The sequence below is a fragment of the Cyprinodon tularosa genome, unplaced genomic scaffold (assembly GCF_016077235.1).
Source record: "Cyprinodon tularosa strain WSP-4 unplaced genomic scaffold, ASM1607723v1 ctg189, whole genome shotgun sequence".
Classification (NCBI taxonomy): domain Eukaryota; kingdom Metazoa; phylum Chordata; class Actinopteri; order Cyprinodontiformes; family Cyprinodontidae; genus Cyprinodon; species Cyprinodon tularosa.
The window spans coordinates 3,901,687-3,926,417 of NW_024038669.1; the positions used below are offsets into that span (position 1 = coordinate 3,901,687).

The 24,731-nt window shown below is 37.2% G+C and overlaps 1 protein-coding gene across 3 annotated transcripts in view; it reads right to left on the reverse strand.

Annotated features, from left to right (window-relative positions):
* Nucleotides 1-822: 822 nt before the first annotated feature.
* Nucleotides 823-24,731, reverse strand: part of tfpia (tissue factor pathway inhibitor a) — a 50,385-nt gene continuing 26,476 nt past the window's right edge. The window contains exons 3-9 of one of the 3 annotated variants that reach the window (XM_038282941.1): nucleotides 15,824-16,000; nucleotides 13,269-13,346; nucleotides 11,212-11,271; nucleotides 10,101-10,160; nucleotides 8,990-9,049; nucleotides 1,922-2,110; nucleotides 823-1,834 (exon numbers count right to left, since the gene is read on the reverse strand). In XM_038282941.1, the coding sequence (XP_038138869.1) occupies nucleotides 1,767-1,834; nucleotides 1,922-2,110; nucleotides 8,990-9,049; nucleotides 10,101-10,160; nucleotides 11,212-11,271; nucleotides 13,269-13,346; nucleotides 15,824-16,000 (692 nt within the window). In that variant the 3' untranslated portion in view covers nucleotides 823-1,766. The remainder of the gene's footprint in view (nucleotides 1,835-1,921; nucleotides 2,111-8,989; nucleotides 9,050-10,100; nucleotides 10,161-11,211; nucleotides 11,272-13,268; nucleotides 13,347-15,823; nucleotides 16,001-24,731) is intronic. The other 2 variants (XM_038282943.1, XM_038282942.1) reach the window with 2 other exon arrangements.

Sequence of the window (24,731 nt, forward strand, 5' to 3'; positions counted from 1 at the left end):
TGTAAACTATAACACCACACGTGTGACTAGAAGCAGTTACACTGACTTTCTTAACCACACACTGCCCCCTTGTGGTGATTAATCAAACCACAAAATAACAACAAAGCAGTTTTTAAAGTATTTTTGTTCGAGTTTATTTCAGTATTTTTTCATTTACAGTAAGTAGACAAAAAAAAATAAAAATCAGTAAATATGAAATAGAGGAGAATATTTCAACAAATTATAGAACAAATATCCGCTTCAGCTTTGTACCAAATTGCAGTAAAAATAAGGAAATACCTGCAAAGCAAAAAAGAAAAGAACAAAAACACACCTACACTGAAATGATAGGAAGGTTTAGGCCTCTATAGAAGCAGAGCACTGGATCAGTTTTCAATAAAGACCTAAAATCAAGAAGCCCAAACCTATTTGTATTACATATCTATTTATTTATTTATTTATTTATTTATATTTTTTTTGTACGTTAAGTGATTCAGGGGTGGAAAATGCTTAATATGACTTTTCAAGAACCCCTAGAGTTCATCTAATTATCAACTGCAAAATATTTTCCATATTTTACCACAAAAATGAATCCTTTTTAAAATAATCTCAAGTATTATTGATAACAGTTCAGACTTCCATACATTTGCTGTTTTAATTAATTAATTAATTCTTTTTTTGTATTCCTGTATTCTTTTATTTAAAAAAAATTGTTTATTATTGCAGATAAACATAGTGAAATGAAAAGCAACCCCAAATGCCTTTGAATATTGCTGGTTTTCTTTTATATATTTTTTTTATATTTGTAGAAAATAATATTTATTTACTTCCTTTTTCAGGTTATAATTTAGACTTTAAAATCTTTCAGAGATTGTGTTTAAAACTACATACACAACAGTAAAAGGTGAAATTATTAATTGTGAACAGTCTGAGGAAATATTTTAAAAATGGAAGATCAGATCAGAATTTAAACAAAATGTGTCTTAAAGCTGTGTTGTTTCAGTTGTGGAGAAAATAAAGAAGCTCTGCTGGTTTGCTGCAAATAGATAATAAAAACGATCAAAGGCAGAAGTGGTTTCAGGTTTAAAATGAGCTAAGGTTTTAAAGAAGTAAGACTCTAGACCTGTTTGCATATTTCTATCTTGTTTCTAAAAACAAGTCACTTGCAAAAGTAAAACCACCTCCTATAACTTCCTTTTTCCTCCTAAATAGACAGATTCTCCTCTGATCTGTTAGAGGTCTTTAGGCTCATTCAAACCTTTCTTTGTGCCTTTTTACTCTGTTCTAGTCCAGTCCTTATACAAGCGAGCAAACTCCCACCAGGATCACTGTTATTATTTCTGTATTAGATTGGTTGAATTAAAGTGACAGGATACTGGTAGGATGATATAAGACTGAATAAAAAATGCAGCCAAAGCAACAGAAGACCTTCAGGAACCCTTCTTAGAATTTGATGAAGATGATTAATGATTATAGCAAAGCCTGGCTGCTTTGGAAGGAGGACATAAGGTGTAGCTCGAGAGTTTTGCACAGTATTGTCCAGTGGAGTCCAATTAATCAATACATTTTGGGAGAAAAACAGCAAAAAATCAAAGGGAAAAAAAGGTATTAAAATTAACATTTCAATATGTGTGATTGAAATCGATCCTTTTTAGTAGGAGACTTTTAGCAGAAACCACGTGATGAAGACTTGAATGCTGTGACCATTTCAAAATGGCCACAAAAACTATAATACAGAGATAAATACAAATTCCTCTTGGCTACTGGAGCTCCACAGGGCTGAGTGTTCAGATCGAGCGGTTCAGAACTCTGTTGATATTTTTCTTCCTTATTGGGATCATCCAACTCCTGCGACCTGCGGCAAAATCAAGTGAGATAACACAATGAAAATTAAGAAAAGAGGATGAACCTCTGCTTCAGAAGAAACAAACTTGCTCTTTACCCTTTTTGCCCCTGATGCACTTGTGGTAGCAGTGTTTACGGCTATGGAAGTTGTTGTGGTTTCCTCCACAGCCGCTGTAGACAAACATCTGGCATCTCTTGGTTTCTGGGTTATATGCATATCTCTTGAGAGCGAGGCTGCATGTTCCTGTGTCGATGGGACTGAAGCAGATGTCCGAAGTGCTAAAGTCTAGATAAAAAAAGAAAAGAAAGAGAGACAGATTTACAGCACCTTTACTGAGGCCAACATAAAGATGTGTGACAGCATTTAAACAAAATCTGATTTTATTACAGGTCCAGAAATATATAGACACCTCTTTTTAGTGTTATGAAATGTATTTTTGACTAATATATTTAATAAAAGGATTTCTTTTAAATGTAACCATTTATAGATTTATCAGATTGTCTTTAATGTTGATAGTTAAATTCTTTCTTTGATGTATACCATAGGAAAATGAAGCATCTATCTCTTAGCTCCCTCTAAAGCCAAGGCAAGGCAAGGCAAATTTATTTGTATAGAACAATTCAGTACAAAGACAATGCAAAGTGCTTTACATGATTAAAATACAGGAAAATAAAACTGAATCAAAGCAAGTAGGAAAAAATAGAAATATAAATAAAATAAAATAAAAAAATGCAGAAACAAAAAAAGAATATTAAAAACAGTTGGACTGAAGAAAATAAAAAAGTTGAACTAATAATCAATGACTAATGGGAAATAAAGGGGAAAATGCCATTTAGGTTCAACAGATATTAGTCTTTTTGGTTCAGGAAACGAACACAACATGATTACTGACTTGTTCTTTCCTTCCAAACACACTGAGTTTAATCTACTCAACTGGAATGGTAACTAACTTATAACTGTGTTCAGTGAACGATAAGACTGATATTTTCAGCAATAAACACTCCAGGTGAGTCTACTGTGAAACTCATGAAAAATATGTGGGAAAGCACTTTATGTCAAATGTTAGTTATATTTCAAAAATTCCCTTAAAAATAAGCTTAGAGTTAGATTGGCTCAAGTTTTCCTAAGCTATCTCTATAGTTATGCTGTTGTAGGCTTAGGCTGCTGGAAGACATAGGGGCCACGTTTCCTCACTCTGAAACATTCTATTTCTATTCCCCAGTTCTGCATTATTTGTTACTGAAACCATTCATAGTAGCATCGTCTGTCATGTAGCTGGGATCAGCTGAGCTTCTGCTGCCAAAAACTTCACTTAGGGACGATAGACCTATTTTTAAGTCCCTAGGAACTAGTTTACTGTTATTTTTTCTAATATGGAAAGTATTTATGGATCAGTGCTTGTATTTTTTGTATGTCGGGTTCTGTCTCCTTGAACCTCCAGTTAGATGTGGCAGAAGGCTGGTTCTGCTGGAGATTTCTTTCTTTTAAAAGGGAGTTTTTCCTCTTTCCTCCCTGCTTAAATCATCTAAGAAACAGAGTGGATTGATCTGACATACGAATATGTGCTACAATGAAAACTAGTGAAAGAAGGTTTTTTTTTTTATCTTTAAAACGAATGCTAGTACTAATAGTGGGTATTTCAAAATGATTCTAGCAAACATGAAGATATATATAGAAGTAGGAAAATCTTCTATCTTAAAGCAGATAAAGCAATAGATTGATCCCTGAATGCTTCTTATAAGCTGACAGAAAAGATTTACTCCCGCCTCTGCAGGCTATCACATTTTAACAAGATCTTGACCTTGTATTTCCTATGAAAAAACGTAAGCTGTCAACTCTGACAACACCTGTCTTCTCTATCTAATACACCAGTCAAAGGTAGTAACATCATACATATACATGTCCAAGAAACACCCATTGAGTATGATGTACACTCAACCATCTGAAATGGATACTATAAATGCTTTTTAATTCCAAAATAAAGCTATATTTGGTGACTTATATAAAAATAACTGAATATTACTACATTTTCAATTTCTTTGACAAGACTGCTTAATTTGTAAATAATTTAAAATGAACAATACAAATATGGTTTATATTTAATTTTAAAAAGGTTTCCCTGCAAAAAAATGACCAAATTTAATTTGAAAACATGAAAATTATCAACATTTGAAAATTACAATGTAATAATAGAAATGCTTTTTCATTTAAAAGTCACAGCTGCCCTTTTTGACTCACGCATAAAATTTATACAAAAACGAAACATTTTTTTCACTTTCATTGCCAAGACTGTTCATTCATTGGTTAAAAACTGATTAAGAAGGGGATGTTTAACATTCAATTATTATTTTTAAAATAAATTTTAAGATGTCAGATGTGTGCATCAATCATTAGCAGAAACACCTTTTTTATTTCAGAGTAAAATCTTTTTAGAACTGATAAATAGAACCCTTTTCAATTTTTTTTTCCAAGGCTGAATTTTTGTATTACCATAAACTATTTAAATGATATATAATGTTTAACATTTTGTTGATGTCCCAGCAAAATTTGACCTAAATTTGTTTAAGAAAAGCTTTTTCAATTGAAAGTCAAAGCTGCATCGTTAATTATAAAGGAAATTGCTAATTGTTATCATTTTGTTTTTCAGGACTCCTCATTGTGAGACAAAACTAGGTTCAGTTTGGTACTTGCCTGTTTAAGCTCATTTTTATTCTCACTGTTCGAGATAACAAAGATCTTTTGTTTAAAAGACCAAATAAAAGCCAGTTTTAGGAACCATATAAATGGACTTTATTATTCTTTATTATATTATATTCTTTTAAAACTGATCATTTATTTTTATTTTACTCCTAATTTAACAAAAAAAATATATATTTAGGTTTTCAAGAAATATATGCTGACCTGATAAATCCTTTTTATGTGTTTTTTTTCTCTGGGATCTGAGTCCACTCTGATGTGTTCTGGTGAACAGTGACGTCTCTTATGTCGGCTGTTAATCTTTCCTCCTCCTCCAGAGTTACAGTTGGCCTCTTTGTTACCTCTCTGATTGATGTTCGTTTGCCTGAACCATGAGTCTTAGTTCTCAGTAGACTGACAGCTTTGTTGTTGTGAAATATAACTCCCCATTGTATGAAACAGCTCAGCTTCATGGGATGAGGAGTTTTTTTCTCTGTCTTTTTAGTGGTTTATCACTGCTATCACTGCTTTAAGACTGTATTTCTCCAGAACCTTACCCCTGACCTTCTTGGAGACTGGGATGTTCTTTACTTCTTGCTTGTTTCTATGGTCGTTGGGGTTTTTGATTCGTTAGGTTTAAGGACATAAGCAATAAGTGAGTCATTTTGAATCTTCTAAAGGGAATTAAAAGCAAAGGAAACTGATTTAGAACGAGAAAAAGGTTATTTAGACTTAATAAAGTGCTATATACTGAAACTACAGGTCATTTACCATTTACAGTATTTTAAAAACTATAACTGCACCCTTCATCTCAATGAGAAATAGAAAAATGAGTCAGGTTAGAAAAAAGTCTTTTAAGGACCATTCAATTTGTTCTCTATGCAAAAGGTGCAGAGATATTGGAAAGGAGGAGATTAGAACTTAAAGATATTGGCTGGACTCAATTAAGGCAAAATATAACTATAATGGAGTTTAAACTTGTATGAACTGATATAAAAAACCAATGCTTAACAACATTCTGAATTTCAAAGTGTCTGGTCACTGTCCTTTCATTCCCCTTAATTCCTCTGCTAGCCGAGGCCTGAAGGGTCATTTCTCTAAGCTTCACACTCAGATCTTGGGTGTAATCTGTAGCGATGGTGTCTCCTGGGAAAACCAGCAGCTGTCTAAGATGTTTTCCATTCGGTAATAACCTGTCCCTCTGCAAAGTGAATTAACTCAGATGGGAAATGACCATACAGCAGTAACTATTTCTCCCCATTTAGCCACAAGATGTCACTCTATCCTCTAAATGAATGAATGGAAATCTTATCGCAAATATTCAGTTTGTTTCAGTTTTTGTAATTTGAAAATATACCATCACTGATTTTAGACTAGAACTTTAAAAAAGCATCTACCACCTTTTTTTTGTAAAATACCAGAGATCTCAGCCTGAATGAAGTAATAAACACAAGCTGAAACTGTAGAAACCAGGTCCACCTGAATCTCACCCTCACAATATTTTTTGACAAGAGTGAAATTGAATTTTTGAGTAATAACTCTCAGTGTGTTGCAGGAGCCGCAGCCCGTCCCCTTGTGCTCTCCAGCCGCTACGCCAAACAGCTTTGAAAGGTGACAGCAGGGGGAATGTCCTCCGTCTCCCCTAATAGCAAGAAAATTAATAAGTGGCTTTTTGTGGATGATGGGATGTGTGAGGGAGACACTGATGCACTCTATTCCTACTCTGTACTGCCCATACCAGCAGCACTCCTACTGGCTGTCTACCATCCATGCATCACTGCCCTGTGACGTTTATTTCATTTTTTTTTTACAACTCTTCAGGCAGCACATGGTTCATTCGTGAGTGAGTGCTCTTCAAGTCAGGTTGGAGCTCATTCCATGATACTGTGAGGAAGTGAGAAATGGAGCTTACACTTTAATGAAATATTTCTCCTGCTAAACCTGATTTTATTTCATGCTGTCTTATCTCCCAGCAGTAAATGTCTGTCATAATCTACATTTTTTAAGTAAAAAATGATGCTGAATAATGATCAACACTGTTACCCTTTGCTGAAAGTTAAACAAATGTGGCAGATTAAACAGTTATATAGCATCGCAGAAAACAGGCAAATGTCACCATAAAGGACATTTTTTTAATCCTCCAATTATCTGAGGAACACTTCTTCACAATAAACTTCATGTTTTTCATTTGCCAGAAATTCTTCTATTATTTCCACTCATCCACAGTCACCACTAGGGATGTGCCGATACCAGATTTCTTCAAACCAAGTACGATTACAAGTACTTCAACTTCAGTACTTGCCGATACCGAGTACCGATACCGAGTAATATTAAGTGCCATTAACTCCTCAGAATTAATTTGAAAATTTTTTATTTTCATTTGGCTCAAACAGAAATACTGTTTTATTAGGTTACTTGTGTTGTAACTATTAGGGTTTGTTCCTCCCCTTGAAAACTTTGATTTGCATATTTTGCAAACAGCCTTACTTTTGTCGTCCTCGTTCACTTGGAAATATTTCCAAATAGCGAACAGGGCTAACTGGCTAACTTTTGTGTTCGCTCCCTCCTTCTCTATACTCTGACTGGCGGGTTCTTGACGTCACACTACGGTCTTCTTCGCTGCTGGAAATGTATGCTAGTATCCGGCCCTGTAGTATCGGTACACATTTACGGATACAAGTACGAGTACAAACACGTCGTATCGGGCCAGATGCCGATACCAATATCGGCATCGGTGCATCCCTAGTCACCACCATAGGCAGTCGACTATAATTTGTCTGTTTGTAGCTCGGTTCTGCTAATGCAACATTTTTCTACTTCTACTGACACACAAATGGCATAATGTTCATAGGGTTTGCTGGTAAAGCCATCATGCAATGGGCTGTTTCACAGTATTCTGCATTTATTTATAGCTGCATTTATTTACTCACTATATTAACCATACAACATAATAAAACTAAGAACAGTTGGACAGAAAATGTAAAATACAATAGTTCCATATACCCACAATAGTCGGTTTAGTTTAGTTAAGCAGTGACTAAGTGAGTGAAAAAAAAAACTGCTGATAAATTAACTAAGGGAAAAATAACAGTACCCATTTTATTCGAGGGGGGACCAGCAAAAAATGAAGGGGCCCACTCACCCCCTCCCCTCCCTTATTATAATGTGCTCACTAACAACTTTTCTACACAGTTGTGGTGACCTACATATAGGTAAAAAAATTTAACAGTTCTAACACTAAAAAAAAACATTTATTTCATCAGCAAGAAATACTCAATGGATCATTATTTATACTTAAAACTAATACATTTGCGGGGATTTAATGAATTTGGGGTCAATCAGTGAAAAAATAAAAAGCGGCCATTTTTGCCCAAATATAGTGACCCCTCCCTCCTGCCATCTTCCGGCAGTGACGTCACGGTGCGGTAAGCCTAGCGCCATTCTCCCCGCTTTACAAGCAGAATCAGTGGGAACTACTAGACACATCTGCAATTAACAAAAATTATTGAAGATTTCCAGATGACTTCACTATTGAAATTCACCAGAGCTATAGTGAAACTGACAATGCCCACGTGCATGGCAGTTGGATGTTGGAATACATCGGGTAAAATGACAAAAAAAAGTTCCAAGAAGGTTCTGGGTTCAATTCTCTGCTCAGTATCTTTCTGCATAGAGTTTGCATGTTCTCCCTGTATATGCGTTGGTTCTCTCCAAGTACTCCGGCTTCCTCACACAGTCCAAAAACACAACTGTTAGGTTAACTGGCTTCTCTAAATTGTCTGTGAATGTGCATGCATGGTTGTGTGTCTCTGTGTTGCCCTGCAACAGACTGGCGACCTGTCATGATGGAATGAGCTGGAGAAGATGGATGGATGGTGATATTCATAAATGTTTTGAGGCTATAATGCCTTCACTAGAAGAATAAATATGTATATTTTAATAGGTGTTAAGCTCACTTATTTCACTTATGTGAAAATTGAATTTCTGAGGTGAACCAGTTTTTCCTTTCTTTTTAAAGTGTCTTTTTAAATTGATTTTTATCTTTCAAGACAGCATTTAGTTTGGTAAACATCTTGGTTCATTATTATCAAGTTTAGCTCCCATGCACAACTTGTGAAGATCAATAACAGCCCACAATCCATAAATATCCCTAGCTGATAAATCAAACACACCTCTTAATGAGAAAATATGAACATTAATCACTAGCTATAATGAGCTAAAGTTTTTAGCTTACTTTGACCTCTAATTACATGAGAAGAAGCATCTTCTCTGCATCTCATCTCAAAAAGTTGAGATTTAGCTGCAGAAGAAGCTGCAGACTCATCAGCTAGTTGTTACCATCACAACCTTTTCATGATAGATGAATGAGATGCAGTTATTACAATGTGACAGATTCCTGGCAGAGGGTGACTGACCTTAGCCAGGGTTTAAAGACATCCAACATTTAATAGCCTTACCATTACCAATCATAAAGAAATATTTCCTTACCATTCTGTGGTTGAGTAGAGACATTTAGCTGGACTTGAGGTTCATTCAGAATCCGTACTTCTGCAAAGATAAAAAAAAAAAAAAACTTATGAATGAATGAACAAATATCTGAGTTTGCTTTCCTTTTTTGTCCTATCAAAATGTATCCAGTCTTTCGGCACATGTCACACTATCCTGTTTGATGATGCTGTTAATGTTAACCTCAGGAATAATAGAAATAGATTACTCCTAATTCATTTCATAAATTGGCAGGATGAAGCATCACTAGTTAACTATGGCATAATGTTCATAGGGTTTGCTGGTAAAGCCATCATGCAATGGGCTGTTTCACAGTATTCTGCATTTATTTATAGCTGCATTTATTTACTCACTATATTAACCATACAACAGAATAAAACTCAGAACAGTTGGACAGAAAAAGTAAAATACAATGGTTCCCAAAATATATATATATATAATACCCAAAATAGTCAGTTTAGTTTAGTTAAGCAGTGACCAACTGAGTGAAAAAAAAACTGCTGATAAATTAACTAAGGGAAAAATAACAGTGCCCATTTTATTCGAGGGGGGCCAGCAAAAAATGAAGGGGCCCACTCACCCCCTCCCCTACCTGATTATAATGTGCTCACTAACAACTTTTCTACACAGTTGTGGTGACCTACATATAGGTAAAAAAATTTAACAGTTCTAACACTAAATAAAAAACATTAATTTCATCAGCAAGAAATACTCAATGGATCATTATTTATACCTAAAAATAATATGTTTGCGGTGATTTAATGAATTTGGGGTCAATCAGTGAAAAAATAGAGCGGCCATTTTTGCCCAAATATAGTGACCCCTCCCTCCTGAAATCGTCCGGCAGTGATGTAACGGTGCGGTAAGCCTAGCGCCATTCTTCCTGCTTTATGAGCAAAATCAGTGGGAACTACTAGACACATCTGCAATCAACAATAATTATTGAAGATTTCCAGAGGACTTCACCATTGAAATTCACCAGAGCTATAGTTAAACTGACAATGCCCACGTGCATGGCAGTTGGATGTTTGAATACATCATTACATACATTAATAGCCTTACCATTACCAATCATAAAGAAATATTTCCTTACCATTCTGTGGTTCAGTAGAGACATTTAGCTGGACTTGAGGTTCACTCAGAATCCGTACTTCTGCAAAGATAAAAAAAAAAAAAAACTTATGAATGAATGAACAAATATCTGAGTTTGCTTTCCTTTTTTGTCCTATCAAAATGTATCCAGTCTTTCGGCACATGTCACACTATCCTGTTTGATGATGCTGTTAATGTTAACCTCAGGAATAATAGAAATAGATTACTCCTAATTCATTTCATAAATTGGCAGGATGAAGCATCACTAGTTAACTATGGCATAATGTTCATAGGGTTTGCTGGTAAAGCCATCATGCAATGGGCTGTTTCACAGTATTCTGCATTTATTTATAGCTGCATTTATTTACTCACTATATTAACCATACAACAGAATAAAACTCAGAACAGTTGGACAGAAAAAGTAAAATACAATGGTTCCCAAAATATATATATATATAATACCCAAAATAGTCAGTTTAGTTTAGTTAAGCAGTGACCAACTGAGTGAAAAAAAAACTGCTGATAAATTAACTAAGGGAAAAATAACAGTGCCCATTTTATTCGAGGGGGGCCAGCAAAAAATGAAGGGGCCCACTCACCCCCTCCCCTACCTGATTATAATGTGCTCACTAACAACTTTTCTACACAGTTGTGGTGACCTACATATAGGTAAAAAAATTTAACAGTTCTAACACTAAATAAAAAACATTAATTTCATCAGCAAGAAATACTCAATGGATCATTATTTATACCTAAAAATAATATGTTTGCGGTGATTTAATGAATTTGGGGTCAATCAGTGAAAAAATAGAGCGGCCATTTTTGCCCAAATATAGTGACCCCTCCCTCCTGAAATCGTCCGGCAGTGATGTAACGGTGCGGTAAGCCTAGCGCCATTCTTCCTGCTTTATGAGCAAAATCAGTGGGAACTACTAGACACATCTGCAATCAACAATAATTATTGAAGATTTCCAGAGGACTTCACCATTGAAATTCACCAGAGCTATAGTTAAACTGACAATGCCCACGTGCATGGCAGTTGGATGTTTGAATACATCATTACATACATTAATAGCCTTACCATTACCAATCATAAAGAAATATTTCCTTACCATTCTGTGGTTCAGTAGAGACATTTAGCTGGACTTGAGGTTCACTCAGAATCCGTACTTCTGCAAAGATTAAAAAAACCCCAAAAACTTATGAATGAATGAACAAATATCTGAGTTTGCTTTCCTTTTCAGTCTGTTATGACAACATTTGTAAGATGGTAATGTTGTGTAAGACGGAAATCTATGTAACAGGAAGCAAACCTAATCCAAACTATTTGACTTGAAAAAAAAAAGATTAACTTCAACAGATTTTTATGATTATATGTAGAAGATGTCAGCTTTCCCAGGATGGTGCAGAAACCCACCTGTTGGAAAACATGTTTACTTCTTATTAATTTGTATTTATTTATTAGAGTTCTAACTTTATGTTCTCTCTGTTTTGTTAAATTGGTTCAAGTTATCCTAAGCTAGCTCTATAGGTATGCTGCTATAGGCTTAGGGTGCTGGAGGACAAAGCCACTTTTCCTCACTCTACATTATTCTAATTCTGCATTATCTGTTCATTTAAGTTTTAAATTTATGTTCTCTAGTTTTTTTCTAGCATCAGCTGGGTTCTGCCATCAACAACTTCCATTATACTTTAGGTTATGACGTGTGCCTGTTTTTCAGTTTATTGTCCTGTTACTTTCCTAGACATAAATATAGGATCAGTTTTTACTGTGTCTAACTGTATATGCTCTTTTTCATTCTTTTTTTTTTTTTTACATGAAAACTGGTTCATAGTTAATCTGCTTAACTGTTTCTTTCCTAAACAGAGCTAGCTATGGAGCTAATTTATCGTTACCTTTCTAAGATATGAAAGGTTTATGAATCAGTGCTTCTACGTTCTTCTTGTATGTTTGCTTCTGTCTGCTTGAACCCCCAGTTGGCCTCGGCATAAGGCTGCTCACACTGTGTCTTTTTGCTCCACTATCGCTGCCTGCTTGCTCTGTGTAAGGGATTGCTGTTGAGTCAACAACACAGTATACGACTGTTGCTCCATGTTCATCCAGGAGAAGTGAATCCTGCATGGTCAATTAGTGTATGCGGGTACCCTGGTTTCCTTAAGAAACCTTTAACCAGTCTGCATGGATAATCTGATTGAATTGTCTGAATAAAGTGCATGGGGATAATGTATTGTGAATTGAGGCTCAATAAGTGAAATGGACTCTCCTAATTTTAATCACAGAGTGAGTTGCAAATCTAAGTCCTATCAAAATGAGTCCAGTCTTTAGGCACATTTCAGACTAGCCTGTTTGACGATGCTGTTAATGTTACCCTTAGGAATAATAGAAATAGATTACTCCTAATTCATTTCATAAATTCAACTGGCAGGATGAAGCATCACTAGTTAACTATTAGACCCCATGAGGGGGCTTCAACATCAACAAAGTTGCTGAAGGTTTCTTTGTTTACTCAGCGGCTGCTAAATTAGGCATTTTTATGGGACCGCCAGAGCATCTCTTCATACATACTGAGAAGAATGATTGCAGTGTGTCTGCAGCTCTCCCTAAACTTCACGAATCAACCTGGAGAAATACTATCATCTGCAGGAAACACTGTTTTGACAACAAGTATTTAGAGATTTAAGTCAGAGTGATAGGTTACACCATAAAATGCAAAGATCGGACTTTTGTAACTCAGCCCATTCAGCGTGTATTTTATGAGGTACCATTTTTATAATTCAATGAAGTTAGTCGTAAAGTCATTCAGTCAAATTGATTTACAAAGCTTTGCTCTTTGCAAATTACAGCCTTATTTACAGTCTTACAAAGCAAACCTTTTAATTTATTTGCCTGTAGGAGCAGCAGGTTGCTGCAGGAGGCAGATTTTCACAAACCTAAAAACAGACAGTTGAAGGTGTCATTCCTTTTTATAGTTGTACAAACTCATTTGGAGAGCTATAAATAATTGATAGTATTATGAAAAGATACAACTGTCTTTAAGAGGTTTTAACCAGAAGCAGAAATTTCTAATTAGGAGAGAATAACTATTTATAAAAGTAAGTTACAATTCAAAGAATCAAAACCGGTGAAGATTTAATTTTATTTAATTTCATTTATATATCAGAATGTTACCTTTTACAATGTCTGGCTGGACCATGATGGGTTTCCTCACAGTGATCACAGGGGTTTCTGTAGAAACTGTAGGAGCATCTATAAAAAGGAAACAAAAGAAAGCAGAGAGGACCTTTCAGGCTTTTTCAAGTTAGTTTCAAAACTTAGAGGCAGTAAATTTGCAGATTATATTAAGCAGTACCCCTTAAATCTATTTAATTCAGTCTACCATCAAGCCGCGGGCCTAAAATGATTGTCCTTTTTAAAAAGAGTGTAAATGTCCAGGACTAATTGATTTTTCTATACAGCAAAGACTGAAATAGTTACAGTTGAGCAACTTGCTTCTTTTATTGTTCAACAATTTCAGTTTGCAAATTGCTTCTCCCTTATGCCTTTAAGTTAAGCGTTATTGAGGCCGCTCCGGTCAGTTAAAAATGATCTAAATCAAAGTGAAAAGTGATTTCGCGCTCAGTTGAAAATTCATCACCAAGTTAATTATCTGAGGTTGAACTGTTTTGATTATGCCGCTTCTCTGAAATGCTGTCACCGTGCTTTTCGGTTAAGAAGAGAAATAAAATCCTTAATTTTCATTCAGCGGCTTTAATTGCAGGGCTGAGATGTAGATTAGAAACCACCTATGAAACCTGGTGGACATACCGTATTTTCACGACTATAAGGCGCACTTAAACGTCTTTTTTTCCCCTCAAAATGTGCGGTGCGCCCTATGGTGAGGTGCGCCCTATGTGTGTTGTAACTGCGACTTTTGAGACCACCTCATTGAGGAGATGATGAAAGAGTGGCTGAATGTAAGGAGACCAGGTGTTTTTTTTCCACTCATCACCATCGCTGTTAATATGTAACTCCATGCGTGCCCATCTCACAGCTGATGTGAAAAACGTGGGGAAACAAATTAACGCTGTGCTCGCTGTTCAACCGCTCGACATCGGTGTGAACCGGACCCAGCAGGTGCAGCAGAAGCAGCGAGTTTACATGCAAAGTCAATGGTTGACGCGCGTATAGGTGCAGCAAAAGGTCCTGCAGCGCGTTTTGAGCCGCAGGTGCAGCACGTCGGGATCGTTTAAGCATCTGACGCACCGCCAACGCGCTGCTGCTGCTCGAGATGGAAAAATTGAAGTTCTTCTGCTGGACGCGCCGCATCAACCAATCAGAGAAGCTGATCTGGGAGCTGACAGCGAGACAGACACAGCGCTCTGATGACATTATATTAAATGAAAAAGGCTGGATAGATGAGGAGATGATGAAAGCGTGGCTGAGGGAGGTGTAGCCTATGTGAGGAGACCAGGTGTTTTTTTCCACGCATCACCATCGCTGCGTGCCCATCTCACAGCCGATGTGAAAAAAAAGGTGAATCAAATGAACGCTGTGCTCGCCGTTATCCCGGGAGGTCTGACAAAGGAACTTCAACCGCTCGACATCGGTGTGAAGCGGCCGTTCAAAGTAAGGCTGCGAGCGGCGTGGGAGCGATGGATGACAGACGGAGACCACAGTTTCAGGATAAGTGGAAGGCAGCGCCGGGCAAGTTACGCCACCGTTTGCGGATGGATTGTAGATGCTTGGACTAAAGTGTCTGCTGGCTCTGTTCTTCAAGCTTTTGCAAAAGCCGGCATTATTTCTGAGGAGCTGCGCTGCACGGAAAATGACTGACAGCGAAGAAGGGGAAACTGGCATGTCTGATTTAGCGCAGCTGTTTAATTCAGAAACAGAGGATGATTACTTTGATGGGTTTGATTAATACTTTGTAATAAATAGCCTACATGAATAAAGCACAATCATACTCAGTTTTGCTCCCGCTGTATTTTTCTCCCTGAAAACTTAATTCAACAGCAGCCTCTGGGCGCGTCTCCTCCTCTTCACCGCGGTGGCTGGCAGGTGTTTTTTCATCTAAATAATCTTAATCTTGCAGCTATATTTGCTGTGATCAGTGGGAATAAAGTAGTTTTCATATGTTTTTAAGTGAGAAAGTCCACCTGAAAACTTCATAATTGCAGTCAGTTCATCCAGAATATCTATTTCTGTCGGAGGCGCTCAGACCCCCACATACCAGCGGTGCACCGACAGTAGAAATCCTTTCGTTCACCGCGGCTGCTGGCAGGTGTTTTTCATCTAAATAATTTAAACTGCAGGCACCAGGATGCCGATATTCTGTCGGCAGGTTTCAGGATTTTAAGTTAATTTAGGAGTAATCACAGCGCTCTGTCATCTGCGATGTGTCTGTCTCATGGCCAGCTGCCAGGTTTGATTAATACTTTGTAATAAATACATGAATAAAGCACAGTCATACTCAGTTTTGCCCCCGCTGTATTTTTAAATACGCAGTAGAGCTATTTAAAGGTAGTAGAGGACTTGTACCTGTATATAAAAAACGCGCCCTATAGTCCGGTGCGCCTTATGTGTGTGTTAAATACAGAAATGGGACACATAACTGAGACTGCGCCTTTTAGTACGGTGCGCCTTATGGTCGTGAAAATACGGTATGCATAATATGATGGTCTGACTAATGCTTTGAAGAGCACCTAAGGATGCTGCGTTTGACCGCTGGGTGTGGTCCTGCCTACCTGGGTTCTCACATCTCCTCTGGCATTCGGTCATGCTCCTGAAGTTGTTGGCGTTGCCAAAGCAGCCGCCGTAATAGAACTGCTTGCACTGTTGGGTCGCAGTATCAAAGAAGAAGCGTTTGACCAGACCTCGGCAGGGACCCACAGCCTGCGGTAAATGACATGGGTTCTTGTCCTCTATGGAGAAGGAACAAAAAAAAAGTTATTAACAACCTGTCACATAAAAAAAAAAAAAAAAATCATCTGTTATTTTACATTTACAATCCTGCAGATGTACGATCCTCCTTTAATCTTAGGTCGGTTAGAATTTATTTAAATTATTATTATTATAATTTTTTACCCGAAAAAACAACAGCAAAGTAATGTGGGGACATTTCTCTTCTTTAAAGGCTTCTGTAAAGTCTAATCTTCAATGCATTTCGTATATTTGCCCTCCAAACTGCTGGCCTAAAGTCCAACTTTTTGAGCTTCCTTATGCAAGCTTCCAACAATATAGTACTAGCCATTCATAAGGGTCCTGCTAAATGGCAGTCCACTTCTCTGCAACTCCCAGTGAAATCCTCTCCAAATTCCAGGCACTAGAGAGACCCCCTGTTGCATATTTGTTTACACTGACACTGACAGAAAGTATTATTTACAAATAATAAGTACAAATAGTTATAAAAAGGAATTGTAGGCGACCAGCGTAAGACCCATCGAGGAAAGTGAGAATAATTTTTGAATGGCTACTACACTGCAAAAAAATGGAAATCTAAATAAGTTATTTTTGCTCAGATTAAGTGCATTTTTTTTTTAATTGAGGAGGTAAGTGAGACACTTTGCCAATGGAACAAGACAATTTACATTTAAAATAAGAAAAAAACTATTGCTTTATCTTATTTCAAGTGTATATTATCTAATTATCTTATTTTAGGAGTAAAAATACTCATTCCATTGCCAGGTCATCTTATTTTCCTGCTTAAATTAAGGGTAAATACACTTAATTTAAGAATTTTTTTACTTATTTCTAGATGTTTTTTGCAGTTTACTCTAATTTACTGGAATTTTGGACCATTCTTCCAGACCATTCTGATATAAATGGGTCAGGTCTGTTGGCGTCTTGGTCACAAACACATTTTCCTGCTCTGTCAACAAGTGTTGCATGGGAATGAGTTCAAGACTTCATGACTTTAAAACTTTGTTGCCCTTAAAACACTTGACTAATTTGCCGCTATGATCATCATCTAGAAAAGCCAAATAGTTTCCAAGCTTTAAACTTCAAGGCCAATATCTTGAGATGTTGCCAAAACATTTTCTATAACCCTAAAAACCAATGCATCTTATATTATAACATTTCACTCCCTCCCTATTATAACAAAACTTCTTACAACATCTAGGATTGATTCACATATTTACAGAACTTATTTATCATGAGAACACAGATCCCATCTTCCTGAATGCACTTCCCTGATATCTGTACATTTGCATTCTGTTTATACTGATATATATATATATATATATATATATATAATAGATAATAGTGGCTCCACAGAAAATTAAGAATTACACAGACTTCTAATGAGCCAATATATTTTTTTTTACTGAAATCTCTTTATTTTATGATCTTTTATGATCTCAAACAAAATTGTGAATTTATTAGAGGTTTCAAAAACTTGATATAATCTTCCAGACTTTCCCAAATGATTTAATGAAAGAGTAAATAGTATAAACTTTTGAATTTGAGGAAATAAATAATTAAATAATAAATAATTAAAATATTTTCTAAAGAAACAAGATCTCATCATTCAGACATTTAGCAAAAATAAATAAATTTGCTAATCCTACATGACTGACAGAGGAAACATTTTGTCTAAAGTTAATGTGTAAATGTTGTTTTTTTGCAGTTTAAATAAATATCTGGTTTATAACTGTTAAACCCTGGTAGCAGTAGTGTTTTAGGGGTTGCGTTGCTTTATGTCTGGACCACAGGACAGCAGGCTGTGATTCATCAACTAAAAGGCCGGCAAAAGGAGTGGCCTTTTTTCTAAAGTACCAGCGTCCCTTCCAAACTCTCAATGAGCCAACATCCAGGAATGTATCACAGCTGTGCACCTTCTGTTTGCTAATCTGTTTAACAGCCACAATGCGCCGAGGGGCGACCACTATTAAAACACTATCGCTGTAAAATCAAAATGCATTTCATGAGCTGACTTTGGCTCAAAGCACTGGGCAAACAGATGTGTGAGAAGACTGCAACATCATGGTGTTTCTCAAGAGCAATGCAGCAATGAATTATTCAGAAAATGTTATTATCTCTTTAAGCTGTGAAGGTGGAAGATGTGTGCGAGTGAAGAATTATCCGTCAGCTTTTTGCTAACGCTGGGTGTGAATCACAGAGGGCATCAGTCCAGGTAGTTTTGGCAGCTCACCAAAGAGAACCTCAGTCTTACAGCGAATCATTAATGAGGACAAGTCCAGATAATTTATTTAATGACAGAAAACAGTTGGTTTGATTTTAATACTCATCCTCTAAGAAAGATTGTATTTGGATGCATGAACATTAACAGTTCCCTACATCACTAAACAAATGAAAAAAAAAAAAGAAAACATTTAGAGGATTATGGTAAAACTGGTCACTGGAGAGGGAATGTCTATTATAATAAACACAACTTTCAGTTCCATGATTTATGCAGTAATTAGATAATTGATTTATTGTATTCCAAGTGTCCTGAGTGGGTAGCATCCAGAATTTACTCGAAACGAAGTCATTTAGAATGTTTTTAGAGCATAAACAGTAGTGTATAGGATTTCCTGAAAGCGCGCACATGCACGTTCACGATGCTACGGAAGCCGGCAGACCAAACCAGATGAAAGTGCGCATTCAGCGTCTGCTCTGCCGATAATGCAAGCGTAGAAGAAGAAATGTGCTGTTTACCTGTGCAAAGAAAGAAACAACGAAGGAAAAACATTCTAAATGACTTCGTTTCGAGTAAATTCTGCACGCTACCCACTCAGGACACTTGGAATACATTGGACGAGAAGTATGGAGGAATATTGACACGTTTTTTGTGGACTTTTATGGACCTTTCTGCCTCCGGCGCCATAGACCTCCATTATTTGAATGTCAGCAGACAGCAAGAAGCCTCCCAGATCTCCAGATGCATTTGAGATATCAAAAAAGTACTTCAGAGTGTTGTTCAGCATGGGGGTAAGTAGAAAATGAAGGCTAATCATGTTTTGGGTGTACTATTCCTTTAATAATGTATGTATATATATATATATATATATATATATATATATATATATATATATATATATATATATATATATATATATATATATATATATATGAACACGGCCAAATCCTTCGTAATCTTTACTATTGACAGGCTGCAGCCATGTCCCGAATTTTTCGTTTTCCTGCCACTTGTTTGACAAAATTATTATTATTTTCTTTTATAAGGCATTTTAATGCCATGATATTCACATTCAATGAATTTTAATGCCAATTAAGGCCTTAATTTGAAAAAATAATAAGTTAATGAGTTTTTAATGATTTTTAATGACCCGCAGAAACCCTGTATAGATACAAGAAGCTTAATTTTGCTGGTGGCAGAAAGAACTTTATGCTATTAATGTTTTGTTCCTTACAATATAAACCATGAGCTCTACATTAATTAGACATCTTTGATTGTTACGGCTGAAAGGAGAAAAAGAGTCTGAAATTTTTGTGTTTCCATCCTTTTTAGTGCTGCTCAGCTTTGCTGGAAGGAGCAGACCAGTTTTAACTTTTGTAGCTTTGACTGATTTTCTGTCCTGAAGCTTTATTTTACCGAATGTTAATAATTCAGCGTTCAAAGAAAAGCTGACAGACAGTAATGTCATGGCTTCAAGGCTGTCAGAGTGTCAAGGCTGCTCTTAGCTGAACTCAGTCTGATTTCACTACCCACTGAATTAATAGTAAACAGTGGTAAGTTCTAGATTTATTTGCATTTATTTACTTATATAAACCACTAAGAAAAGGTCAAAAATGCAAACTTCTTTCAAGGTTCTGTTTTTGGGACCAAAAACCACATTGAGAAGGCAGACCAGATAAGGTTGGAGGCTGTTCATTAATAGAGATCTCCAAAGGCAGACATAGGATGTAGAAGGAAAAGCAAGCAGGTGTACAATTAATGAGATATGAGGAGGAAAACAGATCTGACAAAGAAAGAAAGTACAGTGAGAGTAAAAATACTAAAGAGGATGAGAGAACAGGCGAGTCTAATTAGATTCATGTGCCACAGCTGTGACTATGGATGATCTGAAGAGTGAAAATGAAACAGAAAGATGAGAGAAACTAACAAAATACAGATAAAGCAAAAAGGAATTCAGAAATCAACTCAATGATTCAAAGGCAATCCCTCACACCAAGCATGCTTGTAGTGACATTGGAGAGGAAAAACTCCCCTTTAACAGGAAGACACCTCCAGCAGAACCAGACTCAGTGGGAGTGGCCATCTGCTGAGGATGACTTCCCTTCACAAGCAGCAGAAGTGGTGGAGTTGAAAAATTAAAATTTTGCTGCTGGACGCGCCACATCAGCCAATGAGAGAAGCTCATCGGAGAGCTAGCAGGGAGACGGACACAGCACTGCTGATGCCGAGAACTATGATCACTAAATTGAAACAGTTTATCAATGCCTAAATTAACTTAAAATATTGAAACCTGTCGGCAAAATATGCTCGCTTTTATTGTTCTGGTGCCTACAGTTTGTACCACATACTTAAAAAACGCTAACATCTATTTCCAGCTGCGACAAACAGTAGAGGAAATGCCTCTGTTGGGATCCTCAGGCTTGCCCACCAGAGGGCGCCGAGGATCCTCTTCTGTCTCTTGTTATTTTCTCTTAGGGCTGGAGTTACTGTTGGGATCTGGAGATTACCCTCTGTCTCCAGCAGAGTGCGCCGTGGATCTCCTAGGGCTGGAGTCTTCCAGCACACCTGATTTCCATCTACTCATTAAGAGACCTTCCCTTTATAAGCTCCTGCCAGACCTTGCTTCCACGCCGCAGTGTTGATCTTAGTTTGGTTAGCTACCTGAACCTCTGTTACTGATAGAATCTTAGTTGTCTCTAGTGTGAGATCAGATTCTAATCTCTCCTTTGTCTGTGCCTCACAGGAAACCTGTCGCTAGTCTGAAGCTCAGGAAGAGCTGCCTCACTGGAACCCTGTCTCTGGCCTGAAGCTCTGGGAGAGCTTAACCTGCTAATCTGCCCTGGTGAGCCAACCTGAAGATTCCTATGTGGATTTAACCTGAAGATTTCTATCTGGAGTTTACCTGAAGGTTCCTATGTGGAATCAGCCTGAAGAATCCTATGTGGATATTCCCAGTTGTTCTCTGCAGTGAGCTGGAAGCTCAGATCTTGGTCTGCCATGCTAAGCCTGAAGCTAGACGCTTAGCTTCTCCTGAACTCTGCTAACCAACAGTCTCCGGTCCCAGTCAAGACTTCAGTGAAACATTCTCAGAACTTGTTTATTCTCTCGTGTTCAGAACTTTAAATAAACATTTGAACTTTTTCCCTGCCTCCTCCGTGTGTGTTCTGCATATGGGCTTGCTCCTTTGATCCATCATGACAGCCTCTGCTGCTGCAGGGAATTCACAGAGATAGTGCACCACCAGTATGTGGGGATCTATGCGCCTCAGACAGAAAAATAATATTTTGAGGCAGGATCGAAATCTTGATGAACTAACTGCACAGACGATGTTTTGAGGTGTGGCTACTAGTGTGGCTACTAGCTTTTACCAGCGTATCACAGCAAATATAGCAAAGCAGATTTGCTATATCTTAGCCACTCTCTGCCATTGAACACAGGAGCAGAAGCTTTAGGAAACTTCAGGAGCGTTAAAGACGCTCTTGACGCATGTCTGACCTTAATGTGTACAAGCTTAAAAAATGAAGCAGCAGGCGTTTCATTTTGCTGCCCAAAGCACGTCCGGTGTTAACGTAGCATTAAAGGTAAAGGCTATACGACAAGCAGCTTGATGTTTCTTTGACTACAAATGCAAATATATTATTCAAACATTTAACAACAATGGGACTGTATTCAAACATCCCTGGATGTGGCTGCAAGAGGAACATTGATGACAAATCTAAGAGATGGATAGTATGAATGCTAGTTAAAGAAAAAATAATCATAATTGTTAACTGACAGCTTCAGGATGTTTTAAAATTGTTGAAACTGTCTAACAAAGCACATGCATAGTCTTTCTAGCCTAAAAAGCTTTCATAATTTGTGGCCCCGTACCGGAGCAGCAGACATTTTTTTCATAGCAGGAGCCTCAGGGATCATAGGAACACTGTTACATCTCAGCTACAGACAGTGAATATTTCACAACACTTATTTTCCAAAAACCTGAACTATGAGAATGAATCCCACTTCCTTCCTTCTGGATTGAGATATTATTTTTTCCAAACTGTAGAACAAATCATACCTTTCCAACTCATGTATGTATGTATGATATGGGTTAATCCAAGTCTGCTTCCTGTTTTGTTCATGGGCTTGTTTTCCTATTGGACTGTAAAAAAAAATATCCTCCCTGGGATAATAAAGATGCTTGAATTAATTGGTCTGTGCAGAGAGAAGGTCTATATAACAGACCAACACTTGCCTTTAGGTCCTCTCAGCTTTCTTTGTCAAACATGAGTAGGGCTGGGTACCGAACTTCGGTACTTTTATGGTACCGACCGAAATGCTTCGGTTCTACAGAGTATCGAAACATGCCTCGTCTTTCGGTACCAAGTTTCGGTGATTGGCTGGAACACTTAAGGTGATTGCGTCATCCAGGAAAAATACACAGGTGGTCACGCCTACAGCCAGGGTTCATGTGTATCTTTTGTGAACTGGTTGCAGCGTCGCGGAACCCCTTTAAAATGCCCCCCAGGTCAAAAGTGCGGCTTCACTTTATTAAGACTGATGCTAATAGTGCACAATGCAATACATCGTGCACGGAAATAATTTAAGAGCAGAAAGTCGCTCTGTGTTTGACTGCAAGAAGAGCGGACCGCAGCCAGCGCGACCATCCTCCTCTCAGCAGCCCGTGGGCAGAGCAAAGCCAGAGCGGAGTGAATCATGCTGCTTTCAAACTGGACGCAGCAAGAGCAGCAAAATCTCGTCTGCTGCTTCATTTTTGCTGCTTGTACCAGCTTCTGACGCGCTGCTGAAGAAGCTTTGCTGCTCTGGCTGCGCGGTCGCAAAGTGGGTCAGACGCGCGTTGGGCGGAGCTACTCTATCCTTTATTTGCCTTGCAGCTATATTTGCTGTGATCAGTGGGAATAAAGTAGTTTTATTATGTTTTTAAGTGGGAAAATCCACCTGAAAACGTAATCAGTGCAGTCAGTTCATCCTGCCTTCAATATTTCTGTCGGAGCCGCTCAGACCCCCCCCATACCAGCGGTGCGCTGTCAGTAGGATCCCATTCAACTGGTTTGTTTGTCAGACATGGTAATTTTTCTAAAGGAAAACTGCTAAGTAAAAAGGTCCTCACAATGTAACAGTGAATATTAGACACTGAATTATTTATTTTTTTATGTAAGAGGAAAAATGTAAATGGAAAAACAGAGCTTAAAATAAAACTCAAGATTTGTACTTTTTTATGTTGTGTAATTTTCTTTTTTTTTCGAATTGATATTATAAAACTGGTATCGAAAAAAGTATCGTTCAGGAACCGGTATCGAAGTGAAGGTATCGGTATTGGTACCGGAACCGAAATTTTTTTAACAATACCCAGCCCTAAACATGAGATTTCTTTGTTTTGTTTATGCCTGCAAAAAGTGTTGAAATCGAGCTGGAGCTTTTGTTGTGGGCTGCAGTACCCACGGAGCTCAGTCACGCCATGCCAGACCAAAGAAACACAGATATATCACAGTAGCATGCTGTAACTTGTGGCTTTCAGCATGAATGGGAGGAGAACAGGTGAGTAAAATTTTCCATCGGCAGCACAAAAAAAACAAAAGAAAAAAAAACACATTGCATCATATAGTCTCCATATTTTACACTCGGAGAATATCTTCATGAAAGTGGCTTTAAACTTTTACTGTTTTGCTGATACAGCTGATCTAGTGAATGGATCATGGATGCATGCACAAGCTGCAACCAAATGTGTATCATCTTTTGTATGGAGCTTGTCCCCTTTTTGCCACCCAACTGGTCTGGGCAAGACCGTGTAAGTACTACTGACTTAACTGTTTAGCTGTTTTTAATGTGAAAGAGAAGTCATGGTAAGGCTTTCACATCTAGGCTGCTTAAGAGCTAAAAGCTGTCACCTACGGTGGTGGTAGCATCATGCTGTGGGTCTTAAATAATTACAGATGCAGTGCGGAGTGATGATGAAGCGCAACTATATTTAAAATTATTTGATATTCATCTTTATAATGTCAGACCAGCTGTACGTTGAATGGTATACTGTCCTGTAGAAAGGTAGTAAAAACAGAACATAAAAGCAAATAATTTTTGTAATATTTTTATTTTTAATAATGAATTTCACCAGTATCCAACTCGTAGTAGTTGTCTTATCAGGCGTCCTTACTCTAGTACAACTCAAATACAGTTTAGTGTATTATACATTAGGGGTGTAAATCACATCCATCATGGCGATTCGATTCAGTATCGATTTCCTGACCCAACGATTCGATTATTTTCGATACTTAAGAATACACCACGATTCGATTCGATTCGATTCGATTAATCGATTAATCGGTAAAATTTTTTTTTATTATTATTTTTTTTTTTTTTTACACCTTACAGGCTAAACAAAGTTTCAAGTTTGAAATAAATCAATGAAAGCTGTAATATCATTATGCATTTTCTTTAGAAACAACAGCAAATAACAGAAGTAGAAAAGTTGCATCAAAAAATACTGCAAAAATACTGCACAATATCAGTGTAAT